This window comes from Martes martes, assembly GCF_963455335.1.
Source record: "Martes martes genome assembly, chromosome: 3".
Lineage (NCBI taxonomy): Eukaryota > Metazoa > Chordata > Mammalia > Carnivora > Mustelidae > Martes > Martes martes.
The window spans coordinates 28,692,377-28,718,679 of NC_137890.1; the positions used below are offsets into that span (position 1 = coordinate 28,692,377).

General features: G+C 38.3%; 1 protein-coding gene across 1 annotated transcript in view; it reads left to right on the plus strand.

Moving 5' to 3' along the window:
- The first annotated feature begins 2,063 nt into the window (after positions 1-2,063).
- OBI1 (ORC ubiquitin ligase 1) overlaps positions 2,064-26,303 on the plus strand; it is a 42,981-nt gene continuing 18,741 nt past the window's right edge. Inside the window, exons 1-5 of the mRNA XM_080799241.1 lie at positions 2,064-2,206; positions 14,967-15,102; positions 17,213-17,304; positions 19,733-19,981; positions 23,691-23,779. Coding sequence (XP_080655367.1) covers positions 2,135-2,206; positions 14,967-15,102; positions 17,213-17,304; positions 19,733-19,981; positions 23,691-23,779 — 638 coding nt within the window. The 5' untranslated portion in view covers positions 2,064-2,134. The remainder of the gene's footprint in view (positions 2,207-14,966; positions 15,103-17,212; positions 17,305-19,732; positions 19,982-23,690; positions 23,780-26,303) is intronic.

Sequence of the window (26,303 nt, forward strand, 5' to 3'; positions counted from 1 at the left end):
GTATGATGTGATCACAACAGAAATAACTATACGGACAAACTACGACAACAGCACAGAGGAGCTGTGACAATGTTAGTGAATGTGGAAAGAGAGTCTGGGAATACTCTAGACTTTAACATTCTACTTAAAATGTAGGTTACAATTTTTCAAACTCACTTAGTGACTAAATATTAACACCAATCACCAAGGTGGTTAATGAGAAATGAATTTGCTCCATTAACAACGGAAAAGAATTAAAAAAAAAAAAATGTTTTCAACATGTCTCCCCGCTGCACTGTTTTCAGGGATGGATGTGGGAGACAGAACATTCTCAGTCCTACATCCTACTCAGAGGGTGGGTATGATAGGTCCTAACATACCATCTTAGGTATCAGTGAGGTGAGAACAGGGAATGGGCGAGGTGAGAGTAGGAAGAACGCAGCAGGCCCGGGGAACAGTGAAACTTGAATGAGAGTGGTAATGAATGACCTGGAGTTTTCTCATTCTGGTTTAAGATCTACACCCAGGGACAGGAACAATGCTTTAGCAAAACATGTAAACTAGACCCCATAAAAATATCACTTCAAGTAGCCAGAAAATAACCAAAACAGATGACCGTATGCCAAGCATTTTGAAAAAGTGGCAAATAACCAGACATGCAATGTGACTATTTTGCCTTATTCTCCAATTCCAAACACACAATGGCCTCCAATTCTCAGGAAATTAAATTTTGAGCCGTTTGTTAGAATTCTCACTGTTGTCTGTGAGACAATTTTGAACTGGACGTGGCCTTCTTTAGGTGAATTCCCAGCTGGTCCAGTCTATTACTGTCTGTTTCTTTGAAACATGATCTTAAGCATACATTGACCTCATTTAATACACACACACACACACACACACACACACACACACTTTACCAAAAAGGAACCTAAGAAGCAGAGGGGTTAAATACATTGTCTGAAGCCAGTAGAGCCAGGAAGTTGTTGGGGCAGGGAATTCTACCCTCCCAATGCAGGTCCAGAACCCTTTTCCACTGACCACGTGCTTCTTGTGATCATACTGTCTCTTTTTCCGTAAAGATTACCAAAAGTCGTCCCATTGGTTTGTTTCTAGATCTCGCTACTCACAAATTGTTTTTGTTTGCATAACTTAATCACACTGGCTCTTTCTCACTTTAAGTCAGCTGCTGTTAAATTTCAAATCTGTTGTATTCAAGATTGAGATAGGAACTTTTAGAGTTTTTCTTTTTCACTGGTAGGAAATGCTGACTTAGAACCTCACACACTGACCTTCCGAGTTCTACAGCACAATGACACATATCTTATTCAATATACACCTGAAACGAAGACTTTAAACGCTTGTGTACGTGCTTTCCGGGAGTGTGGACGGCTGGCACTATTTGCAGCATTCTCACTGGTGGGTGTAAATCAGAGTCCGTGGCTCGGACCTTTAAGTCTCTGTTAGAAACCACAGAAGGACCAACGAAAGGCATGTCTTCAGGGAAAGTTGTGATAAACTGTAACCTGTCTAGGAAACGGATCAAGAGACAATCACTCTTTGTTGCTTTTAAGTGACATTACATCATTTCAGGGTGGAAAAAGACCTGAGAGAGACAGAAAGTTGTTTCGAAAATTAAAATGTATAGATAACATCTTTTCCCTTCCTGTTTTGACTGCACCATGTGTTTGCAGACTGTGTAGGGTTTAATTTTTAGACGGAAAACTCTCCCCCCTCCACCCTCTGGGAAAAGGCAAGGCATTTAAAATCGCCTTCCCCATCTTCCTCTAGGCTCCGCACTTTCTCATTTAAACTTTCAGGATCCTCCACGGATGCCGGTAATATACAGCCTTCCTTCCCATTCTCAAGAATCTTGCAGGTCCCCAACACGGGAATTCCTTTTTCTTTTCTTTTCTTTTTTTTTTTTTTTTTTTTAATGAAAGGAAGGAAGGGAGGAAATCGAGGGAGGATGGGAGGGAAAGAGGAAGGAAAGAAAGAAAAGCCTTGGTGACCGCGCGTTTCAAAAGCGCGTTTTCGTTTCCTCTCCCGGCGGGCTATGGCCCTGCCGGGCTGCCGTAGCCGGCCTCGCGCGGCCCCAGACGCGGCGAGAAGCCGCCGTCGGCGGGACTTCCGTGTTGGCGGGATTCTGAACGCTGCCATGGCTCAGACTGTGCAGAACGTTACATTGTCGCTCACTCTGCCCATCACGTGCCACATTTGCTTGGGGAAGGTAATGGGTGATTCCGGGCACTAATACGAAACAGGGTCGGGTATGAAGTCGCCCTCCGGAGCCGAGGGCGGTCTCCGTGTGTGGCGGGGACGGGGCGTGAGGCGCCGAGATGTGTGCAGACGCTGACCCGCGTTCTCTTCAGGCAACGGGAGGCCGCGTCCTGGGGGACGGAGGGAGCGCGTCGTGATGACTAGGTTCATCCGTGTGCCTTTTGGAGGAGGATGACAGCGGCCTGGGGTCTGAAGGGAGGGCGGCCAAGCGGCTCTGCGTTCGCCGGCGGCCTCAACGGGCCGACTCCGGCGTCGAAGGAGGCCTCGTCAGAAAGGAATCACAACGGTGTTTTACGCCCCTGTGCCACCCGTGTGGCGTGTAGTGAAGCCCATTGAAGCACGTTTCCTGGGAGCCTTGCCTAGGATTCCTTAGACCCCTGCGCGAGTGTTCCTGTCCTTGGGCCTGCCCGCGGTGCTAGCTGGGGAGTCTTTTCCATTTCCAACCTCCTTTCCTTTGCTTAACCCAGCCTTTAGAGTGGCCTTTGCTCAGGGTTCAAAATGTGAAAAGTAAATAGTACCCGCCCCTGAGTGGTGTTTAAAATGAGAGGCATGGTCTTTTTCCCAAGAACGGATCAGCCTTGAGCTAGAATACCCTCTCTTTGTGTTGCAGAAGGTGCCTACTGTGTTAGTGAAACTAGGTAGGAGAGAGTAGTTCTGAATTAGAAACGGGATTTTGAAGGTTCTAAAGCATTCGTCTGCTCTTCCGTTTCCGTTTGTGCCTCCCATTCGGTTTTTGAAAGAGTATTTCTTTAATGCATAGATCAAGAAAGGAGAAGATACTGTATATGAACAATGAGCTTTTTCTCCACCCGGAATTTTTTTTTTTTTAACGTTTGTGATGTGTCTGTGTTTACCCTAAAATGCAGACTGAAACTACAGCCACCTACTCAGAATTGAGACATACAAACTTCATAGAGCAAACATTTGAGTGCCAGCCAACATGATCATCTGCCTTAGGTCTTTGGGGTTCTGTGTGAATTTACTGAGTTCAAGAAGTAGGAAGTCAGGCTTGGAAGCAACTGATAACTTGATATCCATCAGAATGAAATGCCAAGGAAATAGCAGATGTGCTGTGAAGGTATATAGGGGATGGCTTGATCAATTCTGACTGGAGAAATCAAGGATGGCTGCATGGAGGGTGGTATTTGAGCTGGCATTTGCTGCCACTGCCTTACTTACATAGCTGGGAGGAGGAGATGATGTTTGTGTTTGCTTGTCTACATTTGGATTCTGATGTGAAGTTCCCACCAGTATGTGTTAAATTCTGAGTAAATGTACTCCCAGCAGTAGCATTAAAAGCTGATAGAAACATCTTGGGAAATAATTTTTACGTGGTCTAAGTTCTATGCTTTTATCTAGTTTCCATTAGTTAATAGGCCCTTTTGTAGTTGTGTTGAAAATGTGTTCTGCCTGGTTGATTTTCCATATCTATGTTTTTTGTGTGTAACAGAAATGATACTAGTATAGTGCTTTGTAGATTACAGAATGCTTTTGTATGTATTTAAGTACTTCATTAATTCCTCTCACCACTGCTGTGAGACAGATAGGCTGGTTGCCCCCCCCCCCCCCCCCGCTTTTTAAACATAAGAAAATTAAGGCTTATAGTCTGTGGTTTCTTTCTTTCTTTTTTTTTTTTTTTTTAGATTTTATTTATTTATTTGACAGAGATCACAAGTAGGCAGAGAGGCAGGCAGAGAGAGGGGGGGAAGCAGGCTCCCTGCTGAGCAGAGAGCCCGATGCGGGGCTCGATCCCAGGACCCTGAGATCATGACCTGAGCCGAAGGCAGAGGCTTAACCCACTGAGCCACCCAGGTGCCCCTGTGGTTTCAATCTCTATCATTTTCATTTGTGTCTTCAGAGATTTCTTCCTAAAAACTCACACGAGCAGACGTCTTTGGGATCTCCTTCCTTCCCTCCCTTCCTTTCTCTCTTTTTTTCCATGTATTTGTTAGCAGTGTTCTAAAATGAAATCTGCAAATAAACGATTAACGACTTATAAACTGTCATCTAAAGGTGTGGTAGTTGAAGGCCTGAGTTCTATGTTCAGACTGCATAAGTTCTAGCTTCTTCCATTTACTAGTTACATGACCTTATACAAGTTATTTAACCTCTTTCAGAGCAGTTTCCTCATCTGTAAGATGGGAATGGTTAATAGTAGCAACATCTTGCCTTGCATTTTGGGATGATTATATCAAGTAATTCATATTAGTGTTTAGCATAAGGTCTGGGACATAATAGTATTCAATGAATGGTTACCTTTAGTATGGGTGATGAGACAGGCCCTCATATAAGGAAACCGGCCTTTCAAGTAACTGTTCCCAGTTGCTTTCTGAGGCAGTGCACTCACTTGATGAAGATTGGCTTTCCCAATGGCGTGATATCTGTTTGTTCTGGAAATTGCCACAGTACGTCCTGAGGTTTTAACTGGTTCCATATAACTGTTGCTTTTTGTATATTTAAAGCAAATCTGATATGCTTGGGCCATTTACCCTCCCCACATACTGGAATTCGTGGGAGTATGGGGGTACTGGCGATAGCATAATCTGGGGTAGTAAGTACCATGTTCCCATTGTTACTTCCACCTCCCTGACACAGCATCTCCAGCCAACTCTGAGATCTACCTTAAGGTCCTTTCTGCCTAGCCCTCACACAAATAACCGTTCTTTTGCCACCCTCATTATTTGTCCCAAAATCTCACTATCAGCAAGATCCTTTTCTTTTGCTTATTCAACAGAATTAGGGACTATTATCCCTGAAAGATCACAGTAAAGAAAAAAAAAAATGCATATTACTTTAAAGGAGAAAGTGGGGGTAGGAGAGATCTCAAATCTAAATAGAAAATATAGATGCTTACTGGAATGGGGAAGAATGGAGAGGTAAAGAAGTAGTGGAGATAGCCTAAGTATGCACATTGTCAATACTTTACCTTTTGTATTTATAAATCTACTTAAAATTAGACGGCTTAGACATTTTGAATTTTCTGCCTGTCTCTACCTCAGTCTTAAAGGTGGATTCTCTGCCCAACAATGTTTAGGAACCTTGCCAATATCACAAGAGCTCTGTGTGGCTTGAAGAAGGTAGGTATATATCCTATGGGATGAGTTTTGTGTAACATATTTTCGTGCCTGTTCCTCCTTAATTTTTTCCATTTGTCTTGGACTAGTGGGCCAGCAAGCAGAAATGTAGAATCATCTAGTTCAGGATATCTGTTAAATGACATTTTGGTCCTGGCACCAGATTGCTACAGACCAGTTTATCTCAAGATAATTCCAGTCATTTGTCTCTTCAGTTAGGATTCATGCTGTGAAATCAAATGATTGTTGCATGTAGTACCTTTACTGACTTTGTCTGCATTTTTCCATGAATGACATGTCTCCCCATGTGGCCCCTAGTTAGTTTTATGAAAGGATGTAGGAGGTTCTGAAATGAAGTGCCAAGCAGCTAGACTTCTGATGGTGTTTAACATTAGCATATTGTATTGTTATTCCTCACTTGAGTATGAGTTCAGTTTGGGATACCAGACTTTAAAATAAATATAAATAAGCGAGAGTATTTTGAAATCATTTGGAAAGGAGTTGAAATTGAGGTTTAAATATAAGTGGAATGGAATTGTGTTGGCATGAATGGACATGATAGTGAATCTTTGTTGTTGTTGTTGTTTATTTGACAGAGAGGGAGGGAACACAAGCAGGGGAGAGGGAGAAGCAGGCTTCCTGCCAAGCGGGGAGCCCAATGTGGGACTCAGTCCCAGAACCCTGGGATTATGACCTGAGCTGAAGTCAGACGCTTAACAGACTGAGCCACCCAGGCACCCTAATAGTGAATCTTTAAATATAAACTCTTTCATTTAGAAGGGAATCAAGCTTTATGTAGCTCTGCAATATTAAGATTTATACTTTTGTAAGGGCAAGCTCTCTGGCTGCAATAATCTGAGATGAAATCAGCTTCCTTCGGTTGTGGGGTGTCTGTTTCTTATAGAGTCCAGTAATAGGGTGGACTGTTTCCAGCTAAGAGTACTACAAGTAGAATCCTTTTTTCTCCCCCCCAGGGAGGATTTCTTGTCTTGCTTTCCACCCATACTGTTGATTAAAAATGTTGACAAGGTAAGGCTAGGTACAAAGCTTTATGCAACTTAGAGTTCTCATTCTAGGTTGACTAAATTTATTCATCAGAGTTCATCAGAGGCTGGTGATTGGCCAGCATGTTATCAACTTCAGTACACTGAGCCCACATTGGAGTCCTGATTGCCTCTTAATTCCTAGGAGTGGATTTAAGAACCAGCTTTGTACATAACTGTCACAAGTAATTTGCTTTGAAAAAAGCCATATGGACTACATTTTTCTCTTTTCCAAATTAAGTTTAAAGAATGCAGACACTTTAAAAAATGTATAATAATGTTGTGGGTTTTTAAACATACTTAGAGCATAAGAAAAAATTAACTAAAAAAAAGCGGATATATCCTAGTAATTTTAAAGTTGGTATGTAATAGTTGGCATGCTTACTAAACAAATAAGATTCCTGAAATCATTCTAAGGAGGGATAAAGGTGGGGCAAAATGTATTACCTTTCGTATTACTTAGACAGAAATGGGGACCTGGACCAGTAGGCATTTAAGGAACTTAGTTCTCAGGATCACACAGTTTTAAAGTTCTAGGACCGAAATTTTGATCCAGAGCCAAATATTTCTTGAAACATAACAAAAACAATCCAGAAATTTTATTTTGAAAAGTTCCAAATTCCCAAAGTTGGTGATGGTGGGGGAGCTATTACCATTATTTCTATACCTCAGCCTTCTTTTTCACAGTCTTTCTAGGTCTTGTCTAATGAAGCCCATAAAGTTTTGACGTAGGTGCGAGAAGGAATATTCTTTGAAGAACGATTAGCTCTAGTCTCTAGCAAAGGTGATAAAAGACAGAGGAGTTGACTTTAAGTGTAATTGCCAAGCCAGTTGGTTAAGTTGTCTTTCCCTCCCATCACCTTTATCAGTGCCCCTTTTCTATAGCCCCCACTGATCCCAAAGTCTTGATTGTAATCTTTTGCTTCTTTCAGGCATGTGCCCTCTATTTTTTCCCTCTCAGACTGTTGTTTACTAACTCTGCCTAAGGAAGGAAAATGTATTTCTTACTTGAAAGAGCACTCAATTTGCAGTTGAGTCACATTGGATGGTGCTTAAATACTGGTTCTGCTACTTATAACCTGTATATTATTTCCTTGAGTCTCAGTTTCCATAGCTGAAAATGAATTTGACACTACCAGGGCCATGGTATTAGGGAAATTCATGTAAATATCCTAGACCAGTGGTTCTCAAAGGGGTGGGAGTGGATTTCATCCCTCAGGGAATATTTGGCAAAGCCTAGAGATGTTTCTGATTGACTCCAGGGGTATGCTAGTTATGGGTAGAGCCCAGGGATGCTGCTAGCTAAACATTCTACAATATACAGGAGAGCTCCCTACAACAAAAAGTTCCTCGGTCCAAAATACCAGTAGTGCTGAAGATGAGAAACCTTGTCCTGATAAACCAATGTATAGTAATGTCTAGTAAGTGAGTCAAGGGTGATATGGTTATTAGAGAATAACCTCTTTTGACTCCTCTCAGGTACATCTGTTTTTTAAGAAAGAAGCTTTGGTGGTAGCGTCTCTTAAGAAACATCTTAAAATAAAAGAAATGAAAACTATGCAGTAGAATTACAGATTTAGGGTTAATCTTTCTGCACCTAGGACTGCCCCTCAGGCCCATTCCAGTGAGAAGGGCCCACTTTTTATACCTTGCTTTCTCTTCTCTCTCTCCTCCTCCTCACCAGCCTCAGGGTGTATTACCCTAGAATATCATTTCAATGTGTTTATTCCACATGAGTTTGGAAATTGTAGTTGTCAACTTGCCATTGTCATCAGTATTTTTATTTCATAAGAATACTGTTTTATTGCCACAGACCTCATTGAGAGTAAATTGGATATAAAGTCTAATAACGGGCAACTTATGACTATTTCTGCATCTCAGGAAGATTATATTAAGGAAAATTATGTGCGTGTTTGGGTATTGTATATTCCAGAATCTGGGTAGAGGAAGAGGGGTGGACAGGAATTGGGGGAAGGCTAGATTCTTTGTATTTTGCTCCTGTAAGTTATAGTCAAATAAATAATAAGTCATTTGTTTTAGTAGTTATTTCTTCTTTATAGATTTTTTTTCTCCTAAGCTAAATTTAAACCATTATTTAGAAATTGTCATCTGAGGGCGCCTGGGTGGCTCAGTGGGTTAAGCCTCTGCCTTCGGCTCAGGTCATGCTCTCAGGGTCCTGGGATCGAGTCCTGCATCGGGCTCTCTGCTCAGCAGGGAGCCTGTTCCTCCTCTCTCTCTCTCTGCCTGCCCCTCTGCCTACTTGTGATCTCTCTGTCAAATAAATAAATAAAATCTTAAAAAAAAAAAAAAAAGAAATCGTCATCTGATAAGTACTTGGTCCAAAGAAATTAATTAGTCAGCTGTTTTAAAACTCCAACACAATGACAGTGATAATACCAGCTTTCAGACAGTGAAAATGATTCTTCTGTGGTGGCATTGCCAATGGTCTTAGCGGAGAGAGCTAAGTAATCTGCCTGTGGTTGTTCTTCTACAGAATTTGGCATATTAAATGGGAAGGTTAAACTTCTGCTTTTTCAGTTTTGTAGTGGTCATTGACTTTTTTGCTTCCTGAGATGCTTTTAGGAACATTATTTCAGCCTTTCATTTTAATACATCAGAATTCACTTTTAGAGTGTGCAAGGCATTATATCAAGTGCTATTGGTGCATGCAAAGATGAGGATGCCCATCCCCTGCCCCCAAGGAGCCTGAAATCTAATAGGGAAGCAGGATGTAAGCAACTTTCTAAGTACCGTTCAGAAAGAAATGAACATTTAATCAGTGCAGAAAGAATACCCTTATGAAAATCAGACAAAGACCCAGTTAATTCTAAAAAGGATTAATGAAGGCCTTTTAGAAGAGGTAGCATTTTATTTTCATCTTAAAAGGTAGAAGGGATTCTATTTTGATGGGGAAGCTTGAGACCAGCAGGTTATGTCAAGCTAAGAAATGAGAGCACAGTGAACAGAGAGCCTCCCCTGTTCCTATTAATTTGGGGAACATCAAGTAGATCTGTGTGGTTGAAGTATAGGTTATATCAAGTATTGAAATAGATCAGCATTGAAATAGCAGATGAAAGGGCTGTTTACAAACCAGATTATGCTCTTTGAATACTATGCTTAGAATTGTGAACAGGGAAAAATCATTGCTGTTTTGCAGGAGAGCAGTGAAAGCTGCTAATTCCTATTTTAGAAAGATAGCTCTGGCATCAGTAGGAAAGGTGGACGGGGCTCAGTTGGTTAAGCGTCTGTCTTCAGCTCAGGTCATGATCCCAGGGTTCTGGGATCAAGTCCTGCTTCAGGCTCCTTGCTCAGTGGGGAGCTTGCTTCTCCCTCTCCCTCTGCCCTTCCCCCCTGATTTTGTGCATACTCTCTCTCTCTCTGACAAATAAATAAATAATCTTTTAAAAAAGGAAGAAAGGAAGAAAGAAAAAGGTGTCCAAAGTGAATATTTGGAAGCCAGGAAGCTTGAGTGGGAGGAGATCATTGCTCTAGATCCATGGGCAAAAGAATGAGAGCCTGAACCCATTATTGAAGTGACAATGGAAAGGAAGGGATACATGACAGGTAAAAGTAAAAGCAAAAAAAAACATTTTTTTTTGCCAAATTTTGACAATTCTGGGATATAATTCTTCTACATTATAACTTTTTTGAAACCTGGCTGTATCTTACAAATGATGGTATCTTGCATTTGTAATTGGCAGCATTTTTCATTCTTTCTTCTTGTGGTACAGAAAATATTTGGTGCATCTTAAAATCTCTGGGCACTTAGACTTTTTATATGATACCAGGATTTGGTGACCAACTGGATGGTGAGGCTAAGTAAAAAGGGTGAGTCAGAGAGAGCGCTGAGTATTTTAGTTGCAGTAATGAGGTGGTGGTGCTATTAACTTAGATAAGGAGTGGAGGAGGCAAAGTTCAGGTTTGGACATATTATGGTTGAGGCAGCTACAAGAGCCTTACATGGAGTTGGCTCCGAGGCACAGATACAGTAATATTGATACCTTTTCTTTTCCGTCTCTCTCTCTCTCTCTTTTTTTTTTTTTTTGTTGGGAGGGATTGCTATCTGGAACCCTCTGTGTTTATATCTTTACGTTATTAAATCTTAATGCCTGGATGAAAAGTATACTAAGCCACTATCTTCAGAGACAAACCTATGCTCATTGTAACTAAAAGGCTTACTCAAGGCTGAACAGCTCAAGTGGCAGAGGTGGAGTTAGCCCCAGGTTTGTCTCTCAGAGCTGAAGCTCTGCCACTTACTGAGGTTAGTTACAGAGGGTTCTCAGAAGTTGTCATAGAAAAGATGTTAACATCATGTGATATATGAGATTAAGAGAGGAAATAGAACTATGCCAGATGAGATGGCCCAGGAAAAAAACATTAAAGAAAGCAGCTGTACCACCTCCGGTATTTTGACTATAAGCATCTTACTCTGATCCTCTTTTCATCATACCTACTCTCCAGCATTACTTCAGCTTATCAAGACTAGTTCCTTGACTCCATGAATATCACTTTTTCATTGTCATCATTACCATTCATATACGCATGTCCTTTGTTAGCCATGGTCATTTATTATCATCAGTCCCTTTTCTCTCTCTTTCTCCTTGGCAAAAATCCAGCTCTGAGTAAACCCATCTGATTATTTGCTTCCTGCCTGAAACTGAATAGGTAAAAATTGGTAAGAAAAATACACACCTGTGTTAATTGGTTTTTGTTTATAGTAAAAATCGCAGATCTCAAATAGGAACTCGACAGTGTTTGGCAATCCTGCTGTATTGTAAATTACTAGTAAATTTACTTTCTTGCTTTTCAAAATAGCTGCTTTATTCTATTTTCTCAAGTTGATATTGATACTCACTTCTCACTTTCAGCTGGTAACCTCTCCTCATATTTAATGATTAAAATATAAGCAGTTGGAATAGTTAGAACATGAGTTCTCTCATTTTTCCATCAACAGATCTTCTAACCCCTCTACATTTGTTCTGACACCCTTGGCCTTCCCTTTTGTTACAATGAAAGACAGATCCTCAGTCCCTTAAAAGCCAAAACCTCTGCTTTGTGCGTTGGATTTTATTCCCTCTTGACTTCTTAGGGACTGCTGCCTATGGGTCTAATCCCTCCTCTTCTTCCTCCATCATTAATATCCCCTCTTAACTGTATCATTCTCATTGACATCTCTTACCATGGTCTTAATTCTTATGCTCACTCCTTCACAGCAAAACATGAAGAATTGTCTATATTCTCTGTTGTCACTGTCTCTCAGCCTTCAATCAAGTTTCCATTCTTACCATTTACTGAAACAGTGCTTGTCAGTAAGATCACAGTGACTTCCTTATAATTAAATCCCATAGTCATTTCTCTGTCCATATCAAGCTCATTTTTTCTTTCTTTTCTCCCCTCCTTTCCCTTCCCCTCCCCTCCCCTCCCCTCCTTTCCCTTTCCTTTCCTTTTCTTTTCTTTCCTAGGCTCCATGCCCAGTGAGGACCCTGACATGGAGCTTGATCTCATATCCCTGAGATCATGACTTGAGCTGAAATCAAGAGTCTGCACTTAGTTGCCTGAGCCACCCAAGCTCATTCTCTTATTATTTGACATGCTTGGCCACTGTCTTCCTCTTGGAAGTCTCTTTTCTTGCCTTCTGTAAGACCATACTCCTGTCCTCCAGCACAGTCCCCTCCTTCTTAATTCACTTTGCTGGTTGTTCCTCTTTTTCCTTCTGCTTGATAGAATGCCTTGTCTGCAGCTACTCTGCCCCTGGAGGGCTGTCCTCTAGTCCTGTCGATTTAAATGCTATCGTTTTTTATGCTGGTGATTCTCAGACCTTCTCTTCCTCCATCTTTCTCACCTTATTTAATGATAGCACCAACCACTGAGTTATCCAAACCCATTTCTTAGATTGGGGAGATATTTAACCTTTGTTGTGGAAGCAGTTACCTAGAAAATACTGATTGCCTTTAAATGTGCTTCTAATGAGGGAAGCCTGTAAGAAGCAGGAGAGCATCTTGAATCTTTCCAAATGTGCACAGTTTTATGTTTTGACCATTGGCTTTCACCCATTTTAGATCAGTTCATGACTTTAAAAATAAATAAATACATTAATTGATTAAATCACTGCTCTAAAAGTCCAGGGAAATAACTTTTCTTTCTTTAGTTGAATTTTTTGATTTAGGGGCACACATACTTCTAGGAGTATTGTAGTAATTTAGGGTGTGTGTGTGTGTGTTGCAGGAAGCTATAGGATAGATTTGGCAGTATGTTTCTGGTACTTAGTTTGAGAAGTTTTTTGTTCTTAAAACATTTCATGACTTGGGGCACCTTGGTGGCTCAGTGGGTTAAAGCCTCTGCCCTTGGCTCAGGTCATGATCCCAGGGTCCTGGGATCGAGCCCCTCATCAGGCTCTCTGCTCAGCAGGGAGCTTGCTTCCTCCTCTCCCTCTGCCTGCCTCTCTGCCTACTTGTGATCTCTGTCCATCAAATAAATAAATAAATTCTTTAAAAAAAAAAGGCATTTCATGACTGAAGATGAAATGAAAACACCCACGAATATATAATGGTGAGCTTGGACAAATTACATGACTTTTTAGGAAAAAAACAGAACCTGTAAAGGAAATTTAGACTTGTCTGCCTCTTGAGACTCTGACCAGGAATACCTTCTAGATAAGCATTCAGTCCTTGCTGTAGGTAGGAGCACTTTGGAAGAAGAGTATGGGAAGCCATCCTTCATGGTTTTAATTCATTTATTCATTCATTCATTCAAATTAGTTGAACTGAATGAATTAGAATTGGTTTCTCCATAAGGAAGTCTAAATTCATGCTGAATCATCTTTTCTGTTTAGTTTTCTTATGTTAATGTTCATAATCAAGGGAGCATCTTAGTGTTTGGAAAGCCAGGCTAAGACCATGGAGTTCTTTGCAGTGAGACTTAAAATGATTTCCTGCCTTTCATGGATCGCCATACCTCTGATTTCTTTGAAAGTAGAGCCCCCTTTCAAATTAATAAATACTCACTACCTTTCTGAGGCAGACATAGAGCAGCACAAGTGTTTTCTCTGTAGAAAGTGCTTTGTGACCCAGCAATTGCACTCCTAGCTATCTACCCCAAAGATACAGACATAAGTGAAAAGAAGGGCACATGCACCCCAGTGTTCATAGCAGCAGTGTCCACAATAGCCAAACTGTGGATGGGGCCGAGATGCCCCTCAGCAGATAAATGGATAAAGAAGATGTGGTCCATATATACAATGGAATATTACTCAGTCATCAGAAAGGATGAATACCCACCATTCTCATCGACATGGACGGAACTGAGGGGGTTATGCTAAATCAAATGTCAAGCAGAGAAAGATAATTTATATAGTTTCAATCATATGTGGAACATAGGGAATAACATGGAGGACCATAAGGGAAGAGAGGGAAAATTGAAGGGGTTGAAATCAGTGAGGGAGACAAACCATGAGAAACTCTGGACTCCAGGAAACAAATTTACAATTTCAGAGGAAAAGCATTGGGGGATGGGGTGGCCAGGTGATGGGTATTAAGGAGGGCACGTGTTGTGATGAGCTTTGGGTGTTATATGCAACTAATGAATCATTGAACACTACATCAAAAACTAATGATGCATTATATGGTGACTAAGTGAACATAATAAAAAAAAAGAAGTAGTTTGTGGTGGTTCTGTCTCTTCTCCCAGTACTTTCTCTGGTTCCTCTTAATCTTCTGATCTCTAGTGTAGGAGGACTGTAAAATGGTATTTTTATTATTAGAACAGAAAAATATTGAAAATGCTATAAAGTGTTTTGAGTCTCACAGTAACATTACCTTGTCAATCAAGTGAAAGCCTAAACATTTCCATGTCATTTCGGTTTTTATTTTAAAATTTTTGCTACTTGAAGAATATTAAGTTATTATTCCCTCCAGCAGTTCCCTAACTAGTTAATGTTAAATATTGTCTTAATAGCATTTACTTAATCCAATGAATTTTTATTGAGTACCTACTGTGTACTAGGCTGTCTTCTAGGCATCAGAGATTTAGGAATGAATGAAATGAAGGAAGTTCTTGTTCTCATGCAGCTTTCTTTCTAATAGGAGAGATAGACATTAAATATGTAAACAAACAATATCGGGTAGAAAACTAAAGTAACTTCTTTCTTCTATTTTGTCTTATAAAATAACTAGACACAGTCAAAACACCTAGTTAATTCTGACCGAACCATCTGATTTCTTCACAGTTTGGTTTCCTTATTTGTGAGGTGTATTTACTGTGTTTACCTCACAGGATTCTTTAAAACAAACATAAACATGGAGAAAATACATGTGAAAGCCCTTTGTAAAATATAAGACTATATAAATGTATTAGTATTTGTGGTTATATAAATGGAGTCAACGGTTTTTATATTTAGTATATGTCATTATTTCTGTCAGTATTGTTTGCTGTTTAAGTTATAAACCAGTGTTTTTATAAATCCTGAATAATTTCCTTTTAAAGCACCTACTCTGCTGTACTCTAGAGAAACTATTTGTTTGCTCTAAACTAAACCTATTGGGATTCTAGTTACGACTGTTGCCCTGTACTAAAAGTAATGTTTCTTTTTTCAAAGGTACGCCAGCCTGTCATATGCATCAACAACCATGTATTTTGTTCAATTTGTATCGATTTGTGGTTGAAGAATAATAGCCAGTGTCCAGCTTGCAGAGTCCCCATCACGCCTGAAAATCCTTGCAAAGAGATTATTGGTAAGGGCCTATTTTATAAACACACAAAAACATATTTGAAACAATCTCTAAATAGTGTATATTTGGAGAAAGACTAAAATAGACAATTTTCACTGACGTCATTTTGCCACTGTCATCCTGGATGGATTGGTCATTTGCATAATCTGTAAGTGAACACATGAGGGGCACAAGCCACTATGAAAAATCTTAGAGCCTTGTGGAATTAACATTATGGTAGAGGCTATGCATGTGGACTAAAATATTAATGGTTTAAAGCAGCAGATGCTAAAGGTCAAAAGAGGCCTATAGAATTCAGGCTAGGAAATTCAGCTGGGAATATCAAGAAAGGCTTCATAAAGCAGGTGGCTTCATAAGATTTAAGAGTGGATAAAATTTCAACTGATAAAGATTAGGGAGGGCATTTCATACAGAGGAAATTGCATGAACTAAGGATTAGAAGTTGGAAAACACAAAGCATGTTTTTAGAAATGATCAGTAATTTAGTTTGGGTCTGACTACTGAAATAAGACTGAAAAAGTAAAGTGAGACTCTAGTGCAGAGAATCTTGAGTAATAAACTAATTCAGGGACTTGCTTTGTGGGTGAATAGAAGAGTAAAGTGAGCTAATGGTTTTGAACAAGGGAGTGGCAAGATCCAAAATGTGCTTGAGGAATATTACTTGGGTGATGATATGTGAGTTGGGTTGAAGGGAAGAGATACAATGTGAGTATGTCAGGTAAGAGGCTGTAGCCCAGTTAAGGGAGAATGTGAGTCTGGTTTAAGGGCAAAAAAGAACACTGAGTGCCATACCGGTGTGGGTAAAAGGGAGATAAAACTTGAACTAGAAGATCATTGAAAAATTAAGTATTTAAAGAGCATTTTTAGTGTTTGGATTTTATTTTGGATTTTATTTTGTAAGTTATCATTCTTAGATTACAGAAATTGAAATGATTTTTACTTGTTTCTGCTTTAGGAAAAATTGAAAGTGAATCTGTCATTTGTATAGAAAACACTTTTCAGAAAACCTAAGAAGTGATTGTAATAATCTCAATTTAGGGAAAATGGACTTAGTAAGATTCTTATAGTGGGAATGGAAAGGAAGATGTATACTAGAACAAAAGAAGAACTAGTAGGACTTTGAAACTAAGAAATCCAAAGGAGGAATCAGAGATTATTCCAAGGTTTCTTTCTTGGTACCTGGGTGAAATATGGTAAAGAAATATTTTTCTGTTGTGAATTCTGATGATTAAAATAATTTGAATGTGTTTTCCCCAGCTTCTCCTCATGTCACTTCTCCTGCCTTGATATCTAACTGATATTTCATAAATTAATTCAAGTAAAATAGCTCATTCATCCTTGTACTTGGATAGAACGTCCTGAAAAAGAACATCTGTAAAATGCCTTTGCTGTCATGATACTAAGAAGTACAAAGAAAATAACTACGGCATAGGTGAAGAGCTCTCAGGAAGAATTCATTTTAAGTATATTTGTATTGTATTACGGGCATACAGTTAATGCTGTGATTCATAATCCATCATAACTGGGTTGTTAGATTCAGTAAAAAGATACATTAATCTTTTCATTTGTGTTACCAGTAACTAGGTACGTTTGAATACATTGGTTATAATAATATATATATCATAATATGAACTCATGTGTGTGCGTGTGTGTGTGTGTGTGTGTGTATATATATGTATATATAAGCATTGGATAGTTATTTATGTGAAATTTAAATGTAGATAATGTAGATAATATGTTAATTGGTTAATATAATTATAATCATTAGTTTTATAATCATTTAACAGTTGTCTGGTATTCAGATTTTGCAGTAGTCCATATTTGATAATTAACAAAATATAGCCTTTGCCTTCATTGAGTTTACTGTAATAAGATAAACAGGTAAGTAAACACCTGTGATTATTTTACTGAAGGTATTATGGTATTATTTGATAGTTATCTTTTCTCAAGATTGAAATAGAGAAAAGCGCTAGGTGGCAGCCCCAAGTGTGTATGTAAGGGAAAGGGTAGAAATTTAGCTGGAGAACTATATAATACAATAAGAAAACCATTTATCTTTGTTTTCATACTGCCTAAATCAGAATGAAAGTTCGATTTTTTTTTCCCCTTGTAGGAGGAACAAGTGAAAGTGAACCTATGCTAAGCCATACAGTCAGGAAGCACCTTCGGAAAACTAGACTTGAGTTACTCCACAAAGAGTATGAGGTAAATAATAATTATAATTTAAAATTAGGACAGCTTTGAATTCAAGCTAAAACCCTCTTGTAAAAGTCAGTTTTCTAGTCCCCACAGGACATTATGAGTGCTCTGGTAAACAGTGACTGTAACTTTCATTCCATTTTGCTTCTCTATAAATTCCCTGATAATTTTATGCCTGATTAGTTTTCGTGAAATATATATACCTATGTCAGCTACCAGCGAAGAGATTTTGGTGTGAAATATGCTATTTTCCTTTTTCTAATGTTAATCAGTGAGATTGTTTTGTTTTTGTTTTTTTAAATAAAAATTTTGTATATTTGGGGCACCTGGGGGGCTCATTCAGCTAAGTGTCTAACTTCATAGGCTCAGAGTCTTGGGATGGAGCCCCATGCAGGGCTCCCCGCTAATTGAGTCTGCTTATCCTTCTCCCTCTGCCTCTCCCCCCAGCTTGTGCTTGAGCTCTTTATCTTTCTCTCTCTCTATCCTGAATAATAAAATCTTTTTAAAAAATTGAGAAATTGCATATATTTATGTGCCCACAACATGATGTTTTGATACACATATCCATAGTGAAGGATTGTGTCAGTCAAGCTAACTAACATAGCCTTCTCCTCACATACTTATATTTTTGTGGTGAGAGCACCTGAAATCTACTTGTCTAGCAAATTCCAGTATTCAGTACAGTATTAACTGTAATCATCATGCTGTACGTGAGATATCTAGATTTATTTATCTTACATAACTACAACATCGTACATATTAACCCATCTCCTTTCTCTTACCTCCCCATTTCCTCTGCCTTCCCACCCTGGGTAACTACTGTTTAACTCTGCTTGTATGTATCCAGTTTTTTTAAATACCACATTTTAGTGACATCATGCAGCAGTTTTCTTTCTTGTGAAGCCAATTTGATATGGTGATGGAAATTTTCCAAATTAGCTTCATGCTAATGGAATATGTTTGTTTGTTGTTTGTTTGTTTAAAGATTTTACTTATTTATTTGACACAGAGAGAGAGAGAGTGCTCATAAGCAGGGGGAGCAGGAGAGGGAGAAGTGAGCCCAATGCAGGGCTCAATCCCAGGACCCTGGGGTCATGACCCAAGCTGAAGGCAGATGCTTTACCGACTGAGCCACCCAGGTACCCCTGGAATATGCGCGGTTTTTAAGCCCAGTTGTTATTTTATGTTGACTCCAGAGGGGATATTATTAATCTCTTATTTTAATATAGAATATTTTTAAGTTAAAGTGTATGCATGGAAACTGCTTTCAGTTGCCTCAAAGATATTTTGAAATAAAGTGGGGATTAAATAAATGACTGCATAAATGTTCGTTCATATATGTTTTCCTATTCATATTTGTTTATTCATTAATATATTAATTCCAACAAAAAACTTACTTATTTATAATGCTATTTAACTTGACGTGTACTGCAATTTAAAATAGTAAATAGTACTGTCTGTTAACTCTAAAATGTGTTCTTACATACTTAATATTTATCATACTTAGGTATTAATCAGATTAATCCTTTAAAGAGTTCACTGGCTATTGAACTACTGGGAGTTATTTTCTAACAACAGAATTTCTAACAATCTTAGTTTAAGATGAAATATCTATTATAGATTAGTAAATGGTATCACATAAAAGAATTCTAGACCAAATGTTTAGGAATTGGATTTAAGACAGTAAGCAGTTCCAGAGGGGAAAACTATTACTTGAAATAGTCACAGTGGTAATTGAAGAACCAGAATGTAGAAGAGTTAAAAGTAAAACTAAAAATTAACTACACGTATTCTGAGTGGAAAGTAGAAGGACATGGTATAGGGTTACACTCCTACTTCAAATGCAGAAGCAAAAATATAAACATCAAACAAAACTATTACGACCCTGATCAACACTGTCTTTTTTAAATTCCCCTCATTAAAGCAATTAAACATGCCTAAGAGTTTTCTTCTGCGGAATCTACTTCCTTGTTGAATTCATGTGACTTGTCTTGTTTTCTGGCTATCTTCAATAAAATTCAAGATTTGACATTTTTATTTTTATTTTATTTTATTTATTTAATTTATTTATTGTTTTAAGTAAGTGGAGCCCAGTACAGGATTTGAACTCATGACCTTGAGATCAAGAGCTGAGCTAAGATCAAGAGTCAGACATTCAGCCAACGCAGCCACCCAGGCACCCCAACATTTTTATTTTTTTAACCAAACTATCACTGAATTAAAATGAAGGCAGTGGAAATGCCTGCTTTTATCAGAGTCAAATACATTTTGAGAATTTCAGCTGTATGTGACTTTTCGCTTATAAAACTATTCTGATGCATCTGTGTACCTACAGAATTTTGAGTATAAAATTTAAAAACACATTGACCTCAATTTAGCATACATATGTGTTTAGTATATGTGTCTATTTAATGGCCATGTGATTCTTTTTCAGGATGAAATAGATTGTCTGCAGAAGGAAGTAGAAGATCTTAAGAGTAAAAATCTCAGCTTGGAGTCACAAATTAAGACTATTCTGGATCCTTTAACCTCTATGCAAGGCAACCAAAATGAAGACAAGCATCCAGTTGCAGAAAATCCAAGTAAAATTGACCCAGAAACTGTAGCAGAGTGGAAGAAAAAACTTAGAACAGCTAATGAAATCTATGAAAAAGTAAAAGATGATGTGGATAAGTTAAAGGAAGTAAGTAGTGGTGGTTTTTTAAAATTCTACTATAGTTGTTTTTTAAAATTCTGTAATTCAAGTACCTTCAAAAGTAAAAATAGCCATATTAACTTCACTCATTAGAAGATTTGGGGGGAAAGACAAAAATCTCTGGATGAGCATTTAAACAGTAGAACTTTTTTCTTGTTAAATGTCATTAGCTGCCAAGAAATATCAGGTCGTTCCATTTGTGACCATAATTAGAGACTGTAGTGCTTCTGTATGAGTTTGCATCTTCTTGTACAAGAGTGACATCAGTTTAAAGGATGTGTTTCTATTTCCCCTCTTTGTGGTTTGCCTTACTTTTTTTCTTAAGCTTATGTCAATGACTGCCCTATATGAATGAAAACGAACATGTATCCAATTCCCTACCTATAAAATGGAATGTTTAGAACATATCTTTTCTAATACTGCCCTTCTCTGATTTTTAAGATTGTAAGTAGTTAAAGACTTAATGACTAATTCCAAGGAAGCTTTGAGTAGTTGCTTTAGAATACTCGATGTAAAAAAGTATTGTAGCTTATGGAGTGGGTTCATTTTCTTCATTTATTCTTCCTTTCATCCAGCAAGATAAAGCATAGGTGGAAAGGCAACCTCTAGGATTTTCAGTCTAGGAAAAGAGAAGAGATCCCTGTCATCAGTATGAAAGGTTGTTACAACCAAGCGCTGGAGGGTTTTGTTGGCCAAAGGGACCAGCCTTTGGCTTTCATTTCAAGTTTATCCACAGTGGAGTCCTGTGCTGAATGGAGGTGGTTTTGTGGTATCCATGTCCACAACCACCCGTTTAACCTGTCTGCATTCCCATAAACTATTGTTATTGTGTGGAATTATTGAATCCTGTCTCCTTGAAATCATTAATGAGCTCCTTAAAGAAGTACCACCACATACTGACCCTCAGATCCTCAGTGAAGCTAAGTAGCATAGAAGTCTGCAATTTAGTGTAATACCAAGCCATTTTCACATACCTACCTCTAAAATAAATGTTGTTTGAGCTCAGGAAAGGCCGAAATGAAAGAAGGGAACTTCATGCTTTCAGAGAAAAAAGAAACTACAGATGTAATTGCACTGGATTTGTTACAAGTTTAGGGGAAGTGTGGAGTTTCTTTGGGTATTGAAGGCCAACATTAGCCTGTTGGTTTGTCCAGAAGAGCATATAAAAAGGAAAGATAGCTGGAAAGTTACAGTATCATTAATCTACAATGTCCCCTTTAACTTCCCTTCGTATTCTTGAGCTATCATTAAGTTCTGCGTGGTTTCCTTTATAGTTATTAAACTTCATTTAAATTTTTGGCAATAAAATGCTTCTTTGAAGATGAGGATCTGTATGAAGATATTACTCTGGGCTTGTAAAAGTGGTGTAGGGGTTTTTATGTGAAAGAGAAGTACATAAAACACAGTTTTTCTTTGCTCTTTTAAAGGTTACGTGTTAAATTCAATACCCAAAGCTACATTGAGACCTCAGAATTATTTGGGATATTTAATAAGCCCATTTTGGATGCCTGGCGGGGGTATTACGTAGTACTAGGCAATAAACTAGGACACAAACGAATTAAAAAACGTGGAAGCAAAATTTGAGTGTGAAGTACAAAATAACAAATACAGGAGTACGAGAGATTCAGACTACATAGCATGAGTGAAATGGAGTTGTTTTCTGATGTTTCAAGGCCTAGGTAGGTTTTGAAACCATTATGAGGCTAGTATCCTTACCCAATCAATGTTGCAATGCAAAATAGTTATCTGAAGTCTTCATTACTCTTTTGGGTGCAACAAATGGGCAGAACTTTGCCCTTTGTAATCTTGACCCACCTAAACTGAAAATGCCTTTGATGGTTGGGGGGAAAAAAAGAAAAGAAAATACCTCTGATACCATTGAGGAACCAGCCAGCTCCTAATGAGGATATTAGAGAGCCACAGTACTGGTGAAAGATCTTGAAATGTAGTGATACAGTATGGAAGGGATGGGGAAAAGAAATCAAATGAGTTTCTAATTTAAGCTTATCATCATCATCAAAAAGCATTCACTAAGTGCCTCCTCTTATGGTGCTATGTTTGAAAGCTTAATTCATTGTAAATGACTTTCCTTGCATCTTCAGAAGGGCAGTAATAGTGTTTATCAGTCACTTAAAGAATTAACCCTCCACAGTACTGGTTGGTTTGCAACCATGAGGATAAGCAGCTGCTCAAGAGCCCAGAAAGAACCTACGTGAGTGTTAAGTGCAAGAGCTAGCTAGCCTTTGTGCCCAGGAGAATGTTCTTGCCCTTCCTCTCTTGTCATCCTCCTGGGGTATTTGTGTAGGGGTGGATGAGCAATATAGTCAGAAGTTCTGGAAATTAGTCAAAAACATTGGTCAGAATTTTGAAATCTGTTTTTAAGTACTTTGGGTTAAGCCTTTTTGTTGACAGTAGTTTTTGTGACCCATTCACTTTAAAATGTTTTAGATGTCAATGTTCTAGTCAAACAAAAGACAATTCTCTTGCCAAGTTAGTGAAATTGGTTTCTAGGCTAGGGAATGTTATTCTTTGGAATTAAAAAATGCCATGAATGAGGAATTTAAATAGCTTTTAAGAAGACTCTAAAATTGAGGCACACTGCTTTTTGTACAGAATCAATATTCAACTTCTAAATTTTCTAGCAATTAATGTTTTGTTAGACAATTTTTAGGTATCAGACAATTTAAAAAGAAAGTCATAGTTGGAATTTTTTTTTTTTTAATCAAAAGAGAATTCTTAGAATTTATTAGAAAGTTTTGACCCGGGGCTCCTGGGTGGCTCAGTGGGTTAAGCCCCTGCCTTTGGCTAAGGTCATAATCTCAGGGTCCTGGGATCCAGTTTCACATCAGGCTCTCTGCTTAGCAAGGGGCCTACACACCCCTCCTGCTTCTCTGCCTACTTGTGATCTCTCTCTGTCAAAATAAACAAATAAAATCTTTTTTTTTTTTTTTAAGATTTTATTTGTTTATTTGACAGAGATCACAAGTAGGCAGAGAGGCAGGCAGAGAGAGGAGGAAGCAGGCTCCCTGCTGAGCAGAGAGCCCAATGCAGGGCTCGATCCCAGGACCCTGGGATCATGACCTGAGCCCAAGGCAGAGGCTTTAACCCACTGAGCCATGCAGGTGCCCCAATAAATAAAATCTTTAAAAAAATTTTTTTGACCCAGTTTTGAGAGCCCCAGAAGTTGTGGGCCAAGGCATTTGGGAAAGCCTTTTGAAGAAAAGCAAGTAGTTTAATTATGTTAGATTTGTTATCACTAAAAAACTATTTTTTTAAGTAGCAACCCAAAATCAATCTTATAGCTCAGAGTTCATGAGAATTAACTCTTAGCATTAGTTTTGCAAATGATTCCATATAGTATAATGTTACCATGCTTAGAATATTCATTTATGTGAAAAGGAAAAAAAAATATTTGCCATTAGTATAGTCCTTTAATGACTCTAAGATAACTAACATAGCTGTGTTTATTTCCCTGGGTAGGAGAATTGCAAAGTACTTTGGGATTATGGATTAAAAATGTTTGGTTGTGTTCACAGTTTCACAAGTCATTCCCAGTGATGATTTTAAGTTTCTAAAGGCCATGTGCTAGTATTCAATTTTCTGATATCACTCTAAAAAATGCAGATGGCTCATGACATAAGTTTTACAAGGTACTTGTTTTATCTCGTGCTTAATTATTTTCAACTCTTTTTTAAAGGCAAATAAAAAATTGAAATTGGAAAATGGTGGCCTGGTGAGGGAGAATTTACGACTGAAGGCTGAAGTTGATAACAGATCACCCCAGAAGTATGTATTTTGCTCATAAAGCAATGTTTCAGATTATGTTAGTATTTTAGAATAAGCTGCTATTATTGTATATGTGTTTTTCATTTGACTATTTTCATTGAAACATGTAGATTTAAATAGAATGTCTTGCCTCTAAAAGTCAAGTGGATTCTTACATAACTGGTGAAATCTTTGTGTCATTTAAGGCTAATTTTGAAGAAAGGATTTCCTTCTTACCTTTTCCCTTATCTGATTAGCAAGAGGATTGTTTTATGTGACCTAAGACAGGAGAACTTTCGCTTGGTTTTATATGTAAATGTTTAATAGTACTAACAGAGAGTAGGGCAATTAATATAATGCCCTTCAGATATACTCTGAAATAATCTTGATAGTTGTTAACATGTGTATAGTGCTTTCTCTTTGCCAAGTACAACGACCTATGGTGTACTTATTAGTGTTCTCCATTTACAGATGAGAGGACAGAGGCATGGAGAGATTAAGTTAATTTATCCAATCTGCACAGCTAGTAAGTGGTGGAAATAGGATTTGAACCCACATAGTCCAGTCCCAGAGTCCACGCTGTGTTACATTACACAGGGAACCTTCACATTATTACATTAATCATTATATTAGAAAGCATATCTGAAATAGAGTTTAAGGCATTATTTGTTGAAGTTTAGACTGATTTTAATTGTACAATTAAGTGAATCTATTCTTCCTTTATGATGGGATAGTTTTCATTCCATTCCAAGTAAGAGAGTACAAGTTGACCTGTTTAGCAGTTTGTTTAAAATTATAAGAAACAATTGAGAATTGAAAATTGAAGATGGAGAAAAGATAGGAGATAACACTTGAAATGTTTCTTCTCCAGGGGAAAAAAAAAGACAAGTAAGCAGAGAATATTGCCCTCCATCCCTCTTTGAGGGGTGGCATATCAGAACTCCACATTTTCCTTCTGTAATTACTAGACTTCATTTCTTCCTACTGGAAAGGAAGACATAAGCAACCAGTGGAAATTTATCCTACTGGAAGAAGCTCTCTGGTTATCATATGAAAAAGATAAAACATTACCTTTAGTAAAACCAAGTGTGGTATCAGGAAATGGTAGAAATAAACCATAATTACTCAAAACAGAAAACTAACCAATAGAGAAAGAAGCATAGCTTTTACTTTTAAATAGTTACTTCCCCTGTGCTTTCCATCCTCATTTTTCTTTCACTGTTCAGTTAGTGTTCTGCTTTGACAAATTAGTGAAATAAGCTTAGGAAATGTTGCTGTTATGTGGTGGTTTGAATCTCTGCTCCTCTCATTTATTGGCACCCCGCCCTGCCAGTCATAGTAATGCATGTCCATTAGCTGCATTTCCCACAGTGTGCTGAATGGAACTAAAGCTATTTTGTCTGTAGCTTTTATTTCTTGAAAAGTTGCCCACCAGATTTCAGATTTAATGCCAGCCACCAGGATGTGTTTTTAAATATCCATGGCTCCAACCTGATAAGTAACAGAAGAATCTCACCTGAAGAAACCTGGCCTCTGACTATTCTAACAAACAGCCACACTTCTGAATCCCATATAACTTTCAGACTTGCTATCTTTAACTTCCATTCCTTCCCTTCAGGGGTAGGGAATAATTTCACTTAAAAAACTATTTGAACTGACCCCTATTCCAGATCAATTTGCAATGCATTGAGGTATTAAATGCATTGCATTTGATTTATAGCCTTGTTTACTCTGCATCACCAAACCCTAGTGGGATTCAGAGAGAAGCTGACCACAGCTGAAAATACCCAGATCTGGTTCATCTGAGGAGAGCTCCTATTTGTACTGAGAAAATAGGAAATTTCAAGAGTTTAAAAGTAAATGCAAGCAAATAAAACCATCTATTCCATTTTGTTCCCTTGATTAGGAAGTGCCTTAACCAGTTATTTTTCTTTTGCCTACTTGGTTAGGTATCAAGGTGTCCATTTTATGCACACAGCTTTAGTTTCCGATGTATCCTTCAAATTTTGCAGACACTCTACAAATCATACAAAAGAGAGAGCTTTAAGGTTTAGATACTAGAGAGGAAAAAATTTAGAAGAGTGTAATTGCCAACTTGGGCTGTCATAGCAAAATACTGTAGGAGTGGCTTAAACATTGAATATTTATTTTCTCACGGTTCTGGAGGCTAGTCGTCTCAGATCAAGGTTCAGCCGTTTTAGGTTCTGGCAAAGGCTCTCTTAACTTTCATACAGCCACCTTCTCACTATGTCTTCACATGTCTGAAAGAGAGTTTTTGGTCTCTCTTCCTCTTTTTTATCTTGGAGAGGGAGAAAGAGAGGGGGGTCAGGGAAGGGTAGAGGGAGAGAAAATGTTAAGCAGCTGCACGCCCACACCCAGCACAGGGCTCAACCTCACAACTCTGAGATTATGACCTGAGCTGAAATTAAGAGTTGGATGCTCATCCAGCTGAGCCACCCAGGTGTCCCCTGAATTCCTCCTCTTATAAGGATATCAGTTCTGTCACACTAAGGCCTCATCCTTATGATCTTGCTTAACCTTAATT